Source organism: Triturus cristatus, chromosome 1_2, assembly GCF_964204655.1.
Source record: "Triturus cristatus chromosome 1_2, aTriCri1.1, whole genome shotgun sequence".
Lineage (NCBI taxonomy): Eukaryota > Metazoa > Chordata > Amphibia > Caudata > Salamandridae > Triturus > Triturus cristatus.
In genome coordinates this window covers 872906877-872920308 of record NC_140580.1, presented here as the reverse complement: position 1 = coordinate 872920308, position 13432 = coordinate 872906877, and the positions used below count along the sequence as shown (strand labels likewise).

The 13432-nt window shown below is 41.5% G+C and overlaps 1 protein-coding gene across 2 annotated transcripts in view; it reads left to right on the top strand.

Annotated features, from left to right (window-relative positions):
* The window catches only part of LOC146868193 (glutamate receptor U1-like), a 162138-nt gene extending 148924 nt beyond the window's left edge, over nt 1-13214 (top strand). For both annotated transcript variants that reach the window (XM_085609240.1, XM_085609246.1), the window contains exons 10-12: nt 2661-2886; nt 5022-5269; nt 11591-13214. In XM_085609240.1, the coding sequence (XP_085465366.1) occupies nt 2661-2886; nt 5022-5269; nt 11591-11686 (570 nt within the window). In that variant the 3' untranslated portion in view covers nt 11687-13214. The remainder of the gene's footprint in view (nt 1-2660; nt 2887-5021; nt 5270-11590) is intronic.
* Nucleotides 13215-13432: the final 218 nt, after the last annotated feature.

Genomic DNA, 13432 nt, shown 5'->3' with positions numbered 1-13432 from the left:
AGCAAGGCCAGAGAAGGAAATGTGTTGCCAGTTCTGAATACCACTTGTTGTTTTCTGAGCAGTAAGTGGGCTACACTTGGTGGTGTCACTATTGTAGAGCCGGCAGCCTATGTGGGTGAGAAAGGGCACATGTAGGACCCCACTTCATGGGCCAGAGGGTGGGAGCTGCCTAAAATCTAGCATTCAGAAGTGCAAAGACTCACCTGAGCTATTTGGTGGTCCTATGAGACCTGTCAGCGCCACACACCCTTATTCCTTGGAACCCCAAGGAAGGTGTGAGAGACACCAAGCCCTCTATAGAGGGGGCAGGAAAGTCCTATGCCTCCAGAGTGGGTAAAAAATTAAAGTGGAGAGGAATGGTGTGGCATAGAAACTCAAGCCAAAGATACAGAGGTGTAATGAGGCCATATCTATCAGATCTTTGAGTAAGTGATACATGACTGTGAGTCCTCACTATCCAAGTATCAGTTTTAGTTTTCATTCTTTTAATAATGATAATTTCCCTTTAGCCAGCGTGCTAGTTTCATAATGGCCTATGGGGCATATGTATAAAGAAGTGGCGGAGTGAGTCGTTAGCCGTCACGGCTTAATGCCTTACTCCGCCACTTCAAGGCTGCATCATATTTACAAGGATGTGGTGTAGTCTTGCATTTCCCCCTGTGGTGGTGCTACACTTAGCGGTGTAGGGCCAACGCAGGCACCCTTGCACCAGTGCAAGGGTGTCTGCATGGAGGGGAAGATTATTTTTGTGTAGGAAGGTGTCCCTTCCTGCACATAAACAATCTTTAAATGCTGTTGTGTCACTTATATGTGTGCTGCTTATTGCATGTCATTTTTTAAAGATTGTTTATGTGCAGGAAGGGTGACTGTCCTACACATAAATCATCCAGGGTATTTTGCTTTTTCTATGTGTGCAGCACAAGGCAGGACAGATGGAAAAAGCAAAAACGAGGAGAAATAAAGCATTTCTCCTCATTTTGCCCGTTTAAGACCAGCTTTTCCCTGGTCTTAATTTTGGCGCTGCCTCCTATTTACGCTGCCATTGTAAATAGGGGGCAGCGTCAAAATCAATGGGTGTTGCGGGGCACGCCCACAGCAACACCCACTGCCCACTCCTTTCACGCTAAGCATAGCATGAAAGGGGGCCTTATTTTCAAGGTGGCTTAAGCAACGTTAAGTGGCTTAACGCTACCTTGTAAATAAGGCAAAGCCCCTAGCGCCACAGAAACGTAACAAAAAGTGACGTTCCCGTGGCGATAGGGGCTCGTACATATGCCCCTATATTTAAAATAAATATTTCAGCATAGTAGCTAGATAACAATGTGAGGATCTTTAACTAGCAATACAGAATTGAGCCTTTGATCCGCAAATCAAAGAAAAGGCACAAATGTAGAAGACATTCCACTTTCTTGTATGAAATATATAGCAAATTGTGTTTCTGACCATTTCTGCTTAATGTCTGACAAGCAAATGATATCTTGAAATTTTCATCACATGAAAATCATTTTATTGTACGTGGGTTTAGCCAATGTTCAATTTGCATTTTACAAGTATTGTGGATATTGCAAGCTGATGCGTCCAATGCGATATTAAGCAAATGTATGGTCTAAGTCTAGAGAAAAGGCTGGTAGGTTGTCTTTGAAATAGTTGAGTGATCCATGTGCCTGGCTTTTTACATCCATGATCATCTGACAATGATTGTCCAGGACAACCAACAGGCCTAATTCAAGAAAACATCTGATGCTCCTCAGAGTAGGAGGGATTTCTATACATCTCCCAGTTTCATAAATCCTATGATTTCAGGGCACAAACAGCATCGTTTTTCTTCAGTTAGGTTTTATCCACTGAAATAGGTCGTGGATTGTGTGCTCATGGTTATGTTTTTCCTGTTTTCTGGGTTTTGATAAGGGGAGCATTGCTTTTAGCAATCTGTGCCATTGTATTCGAGTTGCTTCAATATGTTTGCAGACTCTTGGAGGTACTCCATGCTTCTTACTACCTTTGGTAATGATGATATATTATGAGATGGATATTTCCAGCATCATCAAATCCTGTGTTCATTCTTTCCACAGTGGTCGCTCCCAAATGGTACACTTGTGGAAATACAGTCTTATGCAGTGGACCAATATTTATGGTTTTGTGCTAATCTTGTGTTGATTGCATTTACTATTACATCAGCTACTCTTTGGACACTAACGTTTTTCATCCTTTTGCTTAGTTTTTCCTAAACATTTTAAATTCTGGCTGGCTATAATCTTTCATTAAATAAATGGACCTAAGACCAAAATATTTTCTTCAGTCATAGAAGAGAGTATGCCTTGACCACTCTCATTGCCTCTTTGCTTTTTGGGGAACCCATTGGGGATAAAGAATTTAGAATCTCTCCCGCACACTGACACAGTGCCTAATTTGGCCTGAACTGTTCGTTGCAAGAAAACCAAAAAAGTATATTAACAAATGAATAATATGAATAAACTTCAACTGCTCAAAAATATTGGTTGTTTTCCCTCATGTTTTGAGGAGACAGGTAATGATTTCCATAAACTATTGCTTGGTAACAAAACTAGTAGAATCTCCATTAATAACTTTAAAACGATTGCGCCTCTACGGAAGTCCACGCTTAGTGCTTACATATTTTTCTGTATTATCTCATGATTTAGAATTCCAAGAGTCCAACTTACCGTATAATCTATGAGTATATGGAACGCAGGAAAGACCATGTGATGGTGAAAACTGTCAATGAGGGAATGCAAAGGGTGAAAGATTCCAACTACGCCTTCATTGGTGAATCTGTCATGCAGGACATTTTTGTGGCCAGAGATTGTTCTTTAATGCGAGCCTCAGAAGTGATTGGAGCAAGAGGATACGGCATTGCAGCCTCATTGGGTAAGAACATCTCCTCTCCTCCTTTAGGTGAATATGGTTAAACCTGGAATGTATTCTCCCATGTCAATAGTTCGCTCTATGACATGGTTAAAATTTAAATGGTGGAGTATTATAATATCATTCTGGGTTGCATGTCAAAATGTTGACTACAGATATATATCTACACTTTATAGAATCCAAAGTAATGCCTGCTGCTATTTCATCACGGTAAGCATAGATAGAAAAGTATAGATTGACTATTCAAAATCTGCATCTGCTTATCTTGACGACATAATGCAAGATGATATTGTGGAGCTGATAAGTGAGGTAGGTTCCAAGTGAGCATTTGGGCCAAAGGTGGGGTGCAGCACAGACCACAAACTAGCTTGTTTAGTGTGAAAAAGGCCGCTTTATTGAAGACAGGTGCACCTTACAACACATATCCTTGGCCTGTGCCGTACAACACTAAACCTCACTAAATATTTTCTTCATACCTTACCCCCACCCCTAAAGTTTCCCCCTTTGCAACCATTTATAACCCCCAACTCTGTCCTCCCTGCTGACTCATTAAACGTGTAACTTCTTATCATTTCCTAAAATAACTATCTATGTAACCTTCCCATGCTACTTCCCCTTCCTGCGTGTTCCCGGAGTGACATTCTCCAACCAATAAACTTAAACTGTAAACAGGTCTACCAACTATTACTAAGGAAAACGCCCCCTCATAAATCATAACCCTGGACAACACCGGCACCTGCTTCAAGCGACAATCAATCAATTACATGTTTCCCCACCCGGTGCACCTGTTCCCAACAAAACCAACCGAACCAAAAAGAAAAAAAACCCTATTATCTATCACCCCCTTAAATCCTTAAACCCCTCACCCATCCCCCTGAAAAACGGGGAGGGCGGGCGGGACAAAATTTCCTCACGCTATCCATCCCCGACCGGCTGCCGTGTCACCCCACTGAAATGGTGGCTGGTGACCTAAAATGGCCGTCTAAATATCCCCCCAGCCCAAATGTAGCCCAACAAGCCCAATTGGGCTCTGGGCTGCACCACTGGCCCAAAACTCCCCGGGGGAGGCAGGCCTCCCGTTGGTCGGCCGCCCCCCCCCAAAGCCCTATTCTCATGTGCAATACCTTCAAACTGTTCCAGCTTTTTAGCCAACGGCACTCAGATGCTGAGACTTTTGCAGCCCGCACTTATATGGCTAAAAGCCAAACTACAAGCCCAATAATGCATTCAAGTTTTTAACTAAAATAAACCAGTAATGGCTAAAGATATCAACAAATGACATCAGGTCACTTGGTATCTAGGTAGGATAATGATTGCACTGGCCTCCTATTTCCGTGTTAGTCATATAAACTTAAATCCTGCCAAATCTACTTGTGTTTAACTTGTTAAAGCAACAGCTTTTAGTAAATTGCAAGCCTGGTAGCATGGGGCCAGACCACCCTATGTCTCCTACAGTCCCCATCACTCATTGGTCATCCCTGTACCAAATTTAAGGCAGCTCAAGTTGTGGCTTTAAAAATGGTGCATGGTTCATAGGTGATAGGTGCCATTACATCATGGGCCAAACTAGATCAACCTACAAAATATTTCATCCACTATATCGCCTTCGACTATATTGTCAAGTTATCATATTAATATGACTAACTATTTACTCTTATTAACTCCACATTTATGTACCTTGACATATATATTGATAGTCAATATATTGGATGTGATGTTTTCATTATGTGATATATTGTATGCCATATAGTGATCCCCGCCCACCTTTCCCTCTCTAAAGAACAATAAATTATTCATTGTGCATGCTAATCCGTGCCTCTGCGTGCCTGTATAGCTCGCTCACACAGGTCTGCATTATTATAAGAATAAAAAGCATAAGCAACATACAGTGTCTTACACGGCATGTAGCAAAAAAAGCATAGTGTGCATGAGTTTAAAAAAAAAAATGAAGCCAAAAGCCATGCACAATGTAGTTCAGTTTTGCATTATCATCCAAACCACAATATTGCATTTAACACAAAAAAAATTATAATGCAATTTGTCTCTGTGCCTTTTTGGACAGCTTCTGGATTTGCAGGAGCTTATTGTGTGACTCGCTTTTGCTCAAATCAAACACTGTATCTTTTTCCTCTTTCCAGGTTCTCCCTGGACCGAGACCTTGTCTATTGCCATCTTACAGATGATTGAGTCGGGCCACTTGGAATACCTGCGCGAGAAGTGGTGGGGAGGCTCCTGTTCCAAAGAAAGCAACCTGGGATACAGTCCTCTGCAGCCGCAGACGCTTGGTGGACTCTTCCTGATTCTGTCCATTGGTCTCGCTCTGGCTGTGATTGTGTCCTTGGTGGAGCTTGCATTGAAAGCAAGGACCACAGCAGAAGAGCAGAAGGTAAGCCACAATCTTCAGAATAAATACTCCTCAGGTGCCAATGGACCAACCTTTCTTTAAAGCAAGGGTATGCAACGTAGATGCAAGCGGGTCACATCCATGCCGGAGTTTCAGGATAACCACTGACAATGGAAATTAGTTCTTTTTAAATGCATTGTATGTAAATATATCATACGTGGATATCCTGACAATCTGGCACAGATGAGTCTGTTCTAAGCCTATAAAAGATACAGTGTTTAAATTGTACCAGTGGTTTGCCAGTTACATTTTTCATCATCAGACTTTTGCCAATGGTGTAGCTAGACCTTTTGCTGGATGTGGCGGTCTCTGCGTTTGCTGCCCCGCGACCATCGCAGGTAAGAGCGGGGGGTGGGGGACTGTGGAAGCAGGGATACAGATGACAATGAGCGTTAAAGTGCTGCCGCAGCCCCCAAAACTTGTGCCGACCGGGGCAGACCACACCCCTCCCACCTTTTCCACACCACCCACCCCCACTGCCCCACCCCTGGCACCACTGACTTTGCAAGAATAGCGTCTAAGGGAAAAGACGTCCTCACGTAGCACTCCAGAAGCGACGATACACTCGTCTGAGTAATAAAGGTAACTCCAATGTAATTCAGTTAAATAAAGTTTTTAATCCATAATGAATAATCCATGTGTGATGATTCTCATACTATGTCTTTTTTCAAATAAAGATGTGGTTCACATATATGTAATCCATGCAATTAGAAAGGTATTCAGAATTCCCCGATGCATTTCGGGTCTAGCCCTTCGTCAGGGGGATTTTCCTGTAAACACCGTGATGATGTGCGCGGGACCACACTAACTATTCTCGATGTGGTCCCGCGCGGTGTTTACAGGAAAATCCCCCTGACGAAGGGCTAGACCCGAAATGCATCGGGGAATTCTGAATACCTTTCTAATTGCATGGATTACATATATGTGAACCACATCTTTATTTGAGAAAAGACATAGTATGAGAATCATCATACATGGATTATTCATTATGGATTAAAAACTTTATTTAACTGCATTACATTGGAGTTACCTTTATTACTCAGACGAGTGTATCGTCGCTTCTGGAGTGCTACGTGAGGACGTCTTTACCCTTAGACGCTATTCTTGCTGATCGCCACACACCTCTCGAGTTTAGGAGGTGGTACTCACAAGCACTAAAAAAAATTGTTTTCGGATTACAGAATCACTGAACTTTCATTACCAGCGAGTGCAACCGTCTCTTTAATTCTTTTGTTACCACTGACTTTGCCCCATAGAGAGTGAAATGCAGAAAATATGAGCCAGTTGGAAGAAGAGAAAGATAGGAAAACTATGACGAAAGAAGTAATCAAACACAATCTGCAAGAACGAGACAATGGGACAATAAATGTGGGATGGTGGAAGAAAGAGGCGTGAGTTAGAACGTCTTAGTAATAAACTGCCCAGCATTCAACAGCATCAGTGTTTGGCTTCCAGAAAACACTTCGAGCCTGTGCGCTTTTTTATCCCCATTAAGCGCTTTTGGAATTTTGTAGAGTGGTAAATGTTTTGACAGTATCTAACTGTATGTCAGCCACCAAACAGACGGGGTGGTACAACTGTGCGATATTCCGTAAAAATGAACATATTTTCTGCCGGGCACTTCTGCGCTGTTTTGACATTTAAAGTTCTTGATTCCAAAAAGTAATTGCAATTTTGAAAAAATCTGGTGTTAGATTTTGATCCTCAGTTCTCACGGCACATGGATACAACCACACAGCCCTATTCCCACCTTTTCAAAGATTGTTTTGCAACATGTCACTTCAGCCTTTTTTTTGGGGTGGGGGGAGGCATGCCATTTCAACCATGCTCAATTTTCTTAGAGGACTTGGTCTCCCAATGATTAGAGCTATCATTTCAGAGGAAAGACTGGCTGTGGGATGTTCAGAGCTACCCTGTCAGTGGATGGAATGTTCTATTTATGGACAGGGATGCATAAAAGATTAATTTTAAGACAAAGGCGAATTTCACTTTCAGATTCCAACAACTGCATAGCAGAATATATTCATTTATTTATTTATTAGTGATTTTCTTCAGCGTGGACCTATCTATAAGGGCAAAGGAGTGGTTCACATGAAACAAGGAAATACAATAACATCTTCAGAATACAGTGTGTAGGTGCAATGGTATGCCCAGATACATGCACAGCATATGTACAGTATATACATTTGTAAAACAGTCATGCTGCAAAACTAGTGTTGCAGGTAAGAAACATTTCTTTTTGTGATTTGCCATCTCTCCTTGTTGATGGATTTTTTTTCCTGCTAATGTTAGCTAGGGTTAATAAGTAGGTCATTACGCTTCTAGCAGGAAATGCTCAGCATATGGTTAGTCCTATTAATGGTCAAGGCGGTCCTCTATTTCAATGGGTAGTTCTCCTGATTGCCTGGCTGTCCTTTTAGTGGAATAGCTGTTCTTCTGATAGTCTGGTTCCTTTGTCAGCTGATGGGTTGTATTTCGGATGGTTTTGTGCCCTATTACTAACTGAGTTAGTCTCCTGTAGGGTATGGCTACACAGTCAGTTGGCAGATTGCCTTCCTGATTGGGACTCTTTGCAGTGGCTAGAATGTCCTTCTGATGGTCTATGGCTGCCCTGTCAGTGGATGGGTAGTTCCCCTAATGGCAGCTATGTCAGAGATTGGAAGAGATGTTTTTTCTTTGTCTATTTATCTCCTGTCTTTAAGGGTGTTGTTCTGGTATTGGGTTGTGTGTAATTTTTCCAGGTAGCTTCTATCTTTCTTGCCCATGAAGGGGTTTCTCATCCTATGATCGTACTTTTGTTATGTTAGTTCACCAGATTGTTATGTGATTTTCACAGATGCCTTGCAAGGGGATAGGACGTTGTCTTGATGGTTTGGGCTGTCCTTTTAGTGAACGGCCTATTCTTCTGGCGATCCAGGGTGCACTGTGAGTGAACAGTATAATCTCTGATGGTCTGTATCGGCCATGTCAGTCGGTGAATTGTTCTTTCAATGATCACGATGCCCCAGCGGGTGGGGATACCCATCCAGTGGATGGTTTGTTGTCCTAGTGTACAGAGCTACCATGTCAGTGGAGAATGTTTGTGCATCAGATGGTCTGTAGCTGTCGTACAAGTGGAGGGGGGAGGAGTATGATGGTCTGTGTCTGTCCTCTCTCTGTCTAGATGTTCTTCCCATAATCAGTTGCTCTCTCAAGAGTAAAGGAGTGAAGTTGTTAGAAAGGTTTCGAACTGGAGGGAAAACAGTCAGCTGAACGCTCAAGGTATGGGCTGACTTTGAATACACTTGAATTAAGTGGGGTAGCGTATACATTGGAAGAGTTTAATGTATTTCAATGCAGGCATGGGAAAGATCGAGTTTGCATTTAGGAATTCAGCGGGCAAAACGTTTGATCAAGGGGTTTTTCTCCAGTTTATTAATATGTTTGGTTTACATATTTATTATGTGCATAATGTGACGAATACGATACATTGAAAAACATAGCCTAACAACCCTGTTTTGAATTTTGTAGATAAACCCCTGACAAAGGGCCAAATAAAAGGGCCCGAAATGCATTGGGTATTAAGAACATTTCATTAAAGAAGATTTATGGTACGCGCCATTCTCTAGAGTAAGGCCCACAACATTTCTACAGCATTAAGGACTGTGTAACCATAAGTGTCCCCTGTGTGACTAGATGAAAAAGATTAAAGTTATTCAAGCAATGGATTTAATGGAAATAAAAACACTTTTGACAAGATTGGAACAATCGGTGCATCTTCGATATGCATAAATAATTGGCTGTGCGTCCGGAGTGGGGTATGATTCTGCCCCACATCCTTTGGTGATTATTCAGACACGTGGTTGGGCAATCCACGATTCTGGGCTTGCACGCCAACAACATGTGAAATAATTAAATTGACGAAACATAGAAACTATTGATGTGCACTCCGTCACCCCTTTTCTCCTGATGGTTGAGACATCTATATCAGTGTGTAGGTGTCATTTCCAAATGGTAGGGCTGCTCTATCATTTTATGGGCGGTCCTTGTGATGGTATTTAAATAGAGGGTCACTGAAGATGATTTTTCATTAGGTTGACCTGTTATCCATCTGTTTGTTTTCCTGGTGGCAAGGCTGACCTCCTGCCAGTGGATAGGATGTTCTTTGGATGGTTTGAGTCCCGACTTAGTGGGTGAATTTTTCTCGCGATGAATATACAACATTAGTGGATATGCTGTTCTCCTGTGGGTGACAGGGTCGTTCTATTGATTGCCACACTTGCTCTTTCATTCAATCAGTTGTTCTGAAGGTGGCTTCCATGTAAATTGTCAGGTCATTCCTGAATATGCTAACTGGTCTGTCATTTGCTTGATGTGTTTTCCTGATTAAGCCTGCCAGCTGTAAAGAAGATCTCATCTCCCAAGTCGCTGTATTTGTTGTAGAAGCCCGCAGTTTAAATTAATTGCATTACTTATAAGGCATTTATCGTGCTTCACTCTTCTTACTTGGGGCCATATTATCAAGGAACGGCGATAACATTATCGCCGCTTTAGCGGCAGGAAACTGCCGCTAAAGCGGCGATAATGGGCTTGATAATACGCCCTTGTGAATTCCCATAGAAGCCCAGGTTCTGGTGTCAACCTGGGCTTCTATGGGAATTCTCCAGGGCGTATTATCAAGCCCATTATCGCCGCTTTAGCGGCAGTTTCCTGCCGCTAAAGCGGCAATAATGTTATCGCCGTTTCTTGATAATATGGCCCTAGGTGTCTAAACTTCAGCTTTCTGGAGGGATGGGCATCACTCACAACAAGTCACTTGCCTTTCTTTATCTCCAACTAGTCAGAAAAGTTGCACGGGCCACCAAGTATTTCCAATAGCCGCTTCAAGGCTTTGGAATTATTTTTCCTCTTCTGTCTTGCTGCTACTCTCCTCTCTTTTAGAAAACGTTTCCATATTAACAGTTGTTTTATTGATTCTGTCAATTTTGCTTTGTTTTTTTTATTTTATTGCAACTGTAATATTTGATTGCACTAGTTTAAAATTAATTTCTGTTTATTTTGTTTGTAATAAAAAAAATACGTTTCTGCACCACCTCTGGCAACGTTTCAACCTTATTAGTACATAAAACGAAAACATAAAAATACGCTACAGGATTAGTTACTTTCTTAATGCTCATGCATTCTCATCATAGGATTGGATGTTCTGAGCTGTCTTCTTAGTGAAGGAATTGTTTTCCAAATGTTCAGGTGTGCTATGTCATTTCATAGCATGTTCTCCTGATTGTCAGTCCTCCCCTTTCGGGGTTTAGGCTGTTCTGAAGATGGTCAGGGACTCCCTGTCAATAAATGGCTCTGATCCATAGATTGATGGGTTATTTCTTCATTATTGATCAGTCCCTTCAGTAGGTGATATGCTTTGTATTCTGTCAGTAGATAGACTGTTTTCTGATGGGTTACCATTACGTGGGTGTCATATCATACTGGTTATTGGGCCTGTCTGTGGACAATCTGATACCCCTTTGATGCACTGTTAATGGATGTCTTGTTCTTCAGTTAATTTGACTTCCTTGTCAAATGGTGGGTTCTTCTTCACATGGACTATGATGGTGGTTCTATTAGTGGGGAAACTGTTCCCATGGTGCTGATGCTCGTTCAGAGAATGGGTCATTTTCCCAAAATGCTAAAGGGCATATTTTGGAAAATTAAAAAAATTAGTACAGGAATGCAAAGTATTTCTTAGGACCTTAAAGCCTACTCGCTGAATGCAGGGTTTGCCAAATATCAAGGCTGCGTAGACTTTACTACCTCTCAATCCTCTTTCTTTCACCTCCTTGTCTTTATATCACACATCCTTGCTTTCTCCCTTTGTCAATGTCTCTTCATTCTCTTCCTTCGCCTTTGTCCCCTTTCTGGTTTTTTTCTCTCTTGGGTCAAAGGCTGAAGTGGAAAAAAAAGACCCGGTCCCCGACATGGGCAACCACCAGCACAAATTCGACACTGGCAGTACAAGATAGCCTTATAGCCTCTGTAAAAGAGGGACTTACAAATAGGTTCTTTTATGGGTAAATGAAAATGTAAACACACCTGGCCCTTGGGGGGCAGCAGAATTCAACCACCACTGAACTCACCACATTCAGGCCCATAATACAGCACCTAACCGGGCAATCGTACATTCGAAGAGATGGCGCCACAGTCTACGCAGGCACAAGGAAGGAAGTGGAAAGGTCTTCTTCACTTTCCATCTACAGTTGTGCAGCACACCTTCCAGTTTCTCCCAAAAACCAATAACAGGTGTCCTACTAACACATTCCTTCTTTCTTCCAGAAACCCTGCTGCTCAGCCTTCACCGAGGAGATTGGACGCAGGTTCCGAAGTCGAGAAGAAGAAAACCCAGAGAATCCAGAAAAGGTTCAGCCCTGAAGAACTCTCAGAAGCAGACAAGCGTACATACATCATACTTTAAATCTGAATATGTATACAACTTCTGACACACAAATAATTGTGCAAGATGAACTGGCAGCTGGTTTCTTTACTCAACGACAGCTGTTTATCTGATTGTGCTTTTTTGTAATGGTTGCCCGTTTTGTAAACATCATTGTGATACAATAGGGTTTCTCTTTTTTGTATAAAAAGCAGGCAGGTGTCCTCAGCTATTGAGATGATGGTTTGTTTGCAAAATTCCTGTGTTGCATGCTCGGATATCACATGCAGAAGAATTAAAGGGAGGGAGGGAGTCCTTGAATAGGGTCACAGATGCCATGAAATATGAGCCTAGTTTAAATTCTTTGCTTGTCTTTTCAGCCTTCTCGAAATGTGAATCTGTAACAACATACAACCCTGTATCTTGATAAACCAGCTAGTGACAATGATCAGTCAGTCATCTTAAGTCACCACCCTCTCATTTTGGGAAGTTAGACAGTAACAAAGGTCAGTTTGGCCAATTGCTAGTCTACCCTTAGCCAGTGTGTTTATATTCCAGGAGAGTCCTTTCTAAGGCCTATTACTTTGAATGCCTATTATGCATATAAAAGCCTCTGGCACCAAGTATGCTGGGTCTTGTATGTCAATACTTGCAACAGGAAGAGTGAAGCTGCAAATTATGCTTTTTTGTGCTTTTGGCTTAAAACAATGACAGTCTGTAGTTTCCCCCCTGATGATTACTGGGTGAGGTTATTATTCTTGTTAATTTTGTATTTTTTTATACATTTTGATGTTGTAGTTTAGTTACTGGAAATGTATAAACTTCCAGGGTCATGCAGAGAAAAGTACTGCAAAGGACCTTAAAATACCACAAGCAGCAAGATACGATAGAATTATTATGTGAGAATAGAGAAAAATCCTTATCCAATCTACGTGAAAACCTGCTGTGGTCAGGAACCCATCTTACTAGGCTGGAAGGGGATGATGATTCAGTAAAAAGTCGCATACATTAAGCAACCCAGGGCACTATCTCACATGATACAACTGCTATTCTGCTTTCTTGCAGTGCTCTTCTGAAAGGCTTTTTCTGTTAAGGTGTCTTTGGGGGTGTGGGTCACAATGTAGGGAATGGGAGATCTCTAAAGCTTTCACTTGAGGTTCCAGCAATGTGATGTATCGTAAAAAATAGCTTAGCTTTTAGTGTCAAATGTGTTTGTCAAAAGAAAGGAATTGTATCACATATATGGTGCAGTTTCATGACATATGTGCTCCATTTGCATGATGTCTGTGTGGGAATGTGACAGTGTTTGATTCTAGGTCTTTGAACAAAGTGAGCTATGTGGGTCTACATCACATATCTCAGGCTATTCACATCGCGTTATCTTGCAATAACGAGTGTTTTAATGGTCTACAAATTGTAAATTCCTGGAGTTGTAAACTCTGTTGATTAAACCGACTCATATGCTATAGACATTGTCTAACAGATTGTAATCTCAACAACAACTTCCAATAAATAAATTAACACACATTTCTGTATTTTCGCTTTAATAATATTTTGTATAATAAACTGTGATATGAAGAAGGTGGGGAAGTATTTATGTCAGATTTCTTGACTGGGGGAGTTCGGTCACGATAATTATTTGGAAAATATATTATTTTATAATTCAAGTTCTCTGAAATGGAAACTAGAAGCTGACGTATTCATTGACATTCATGAGAACAACAGCTACATGTGATGATTTTTTC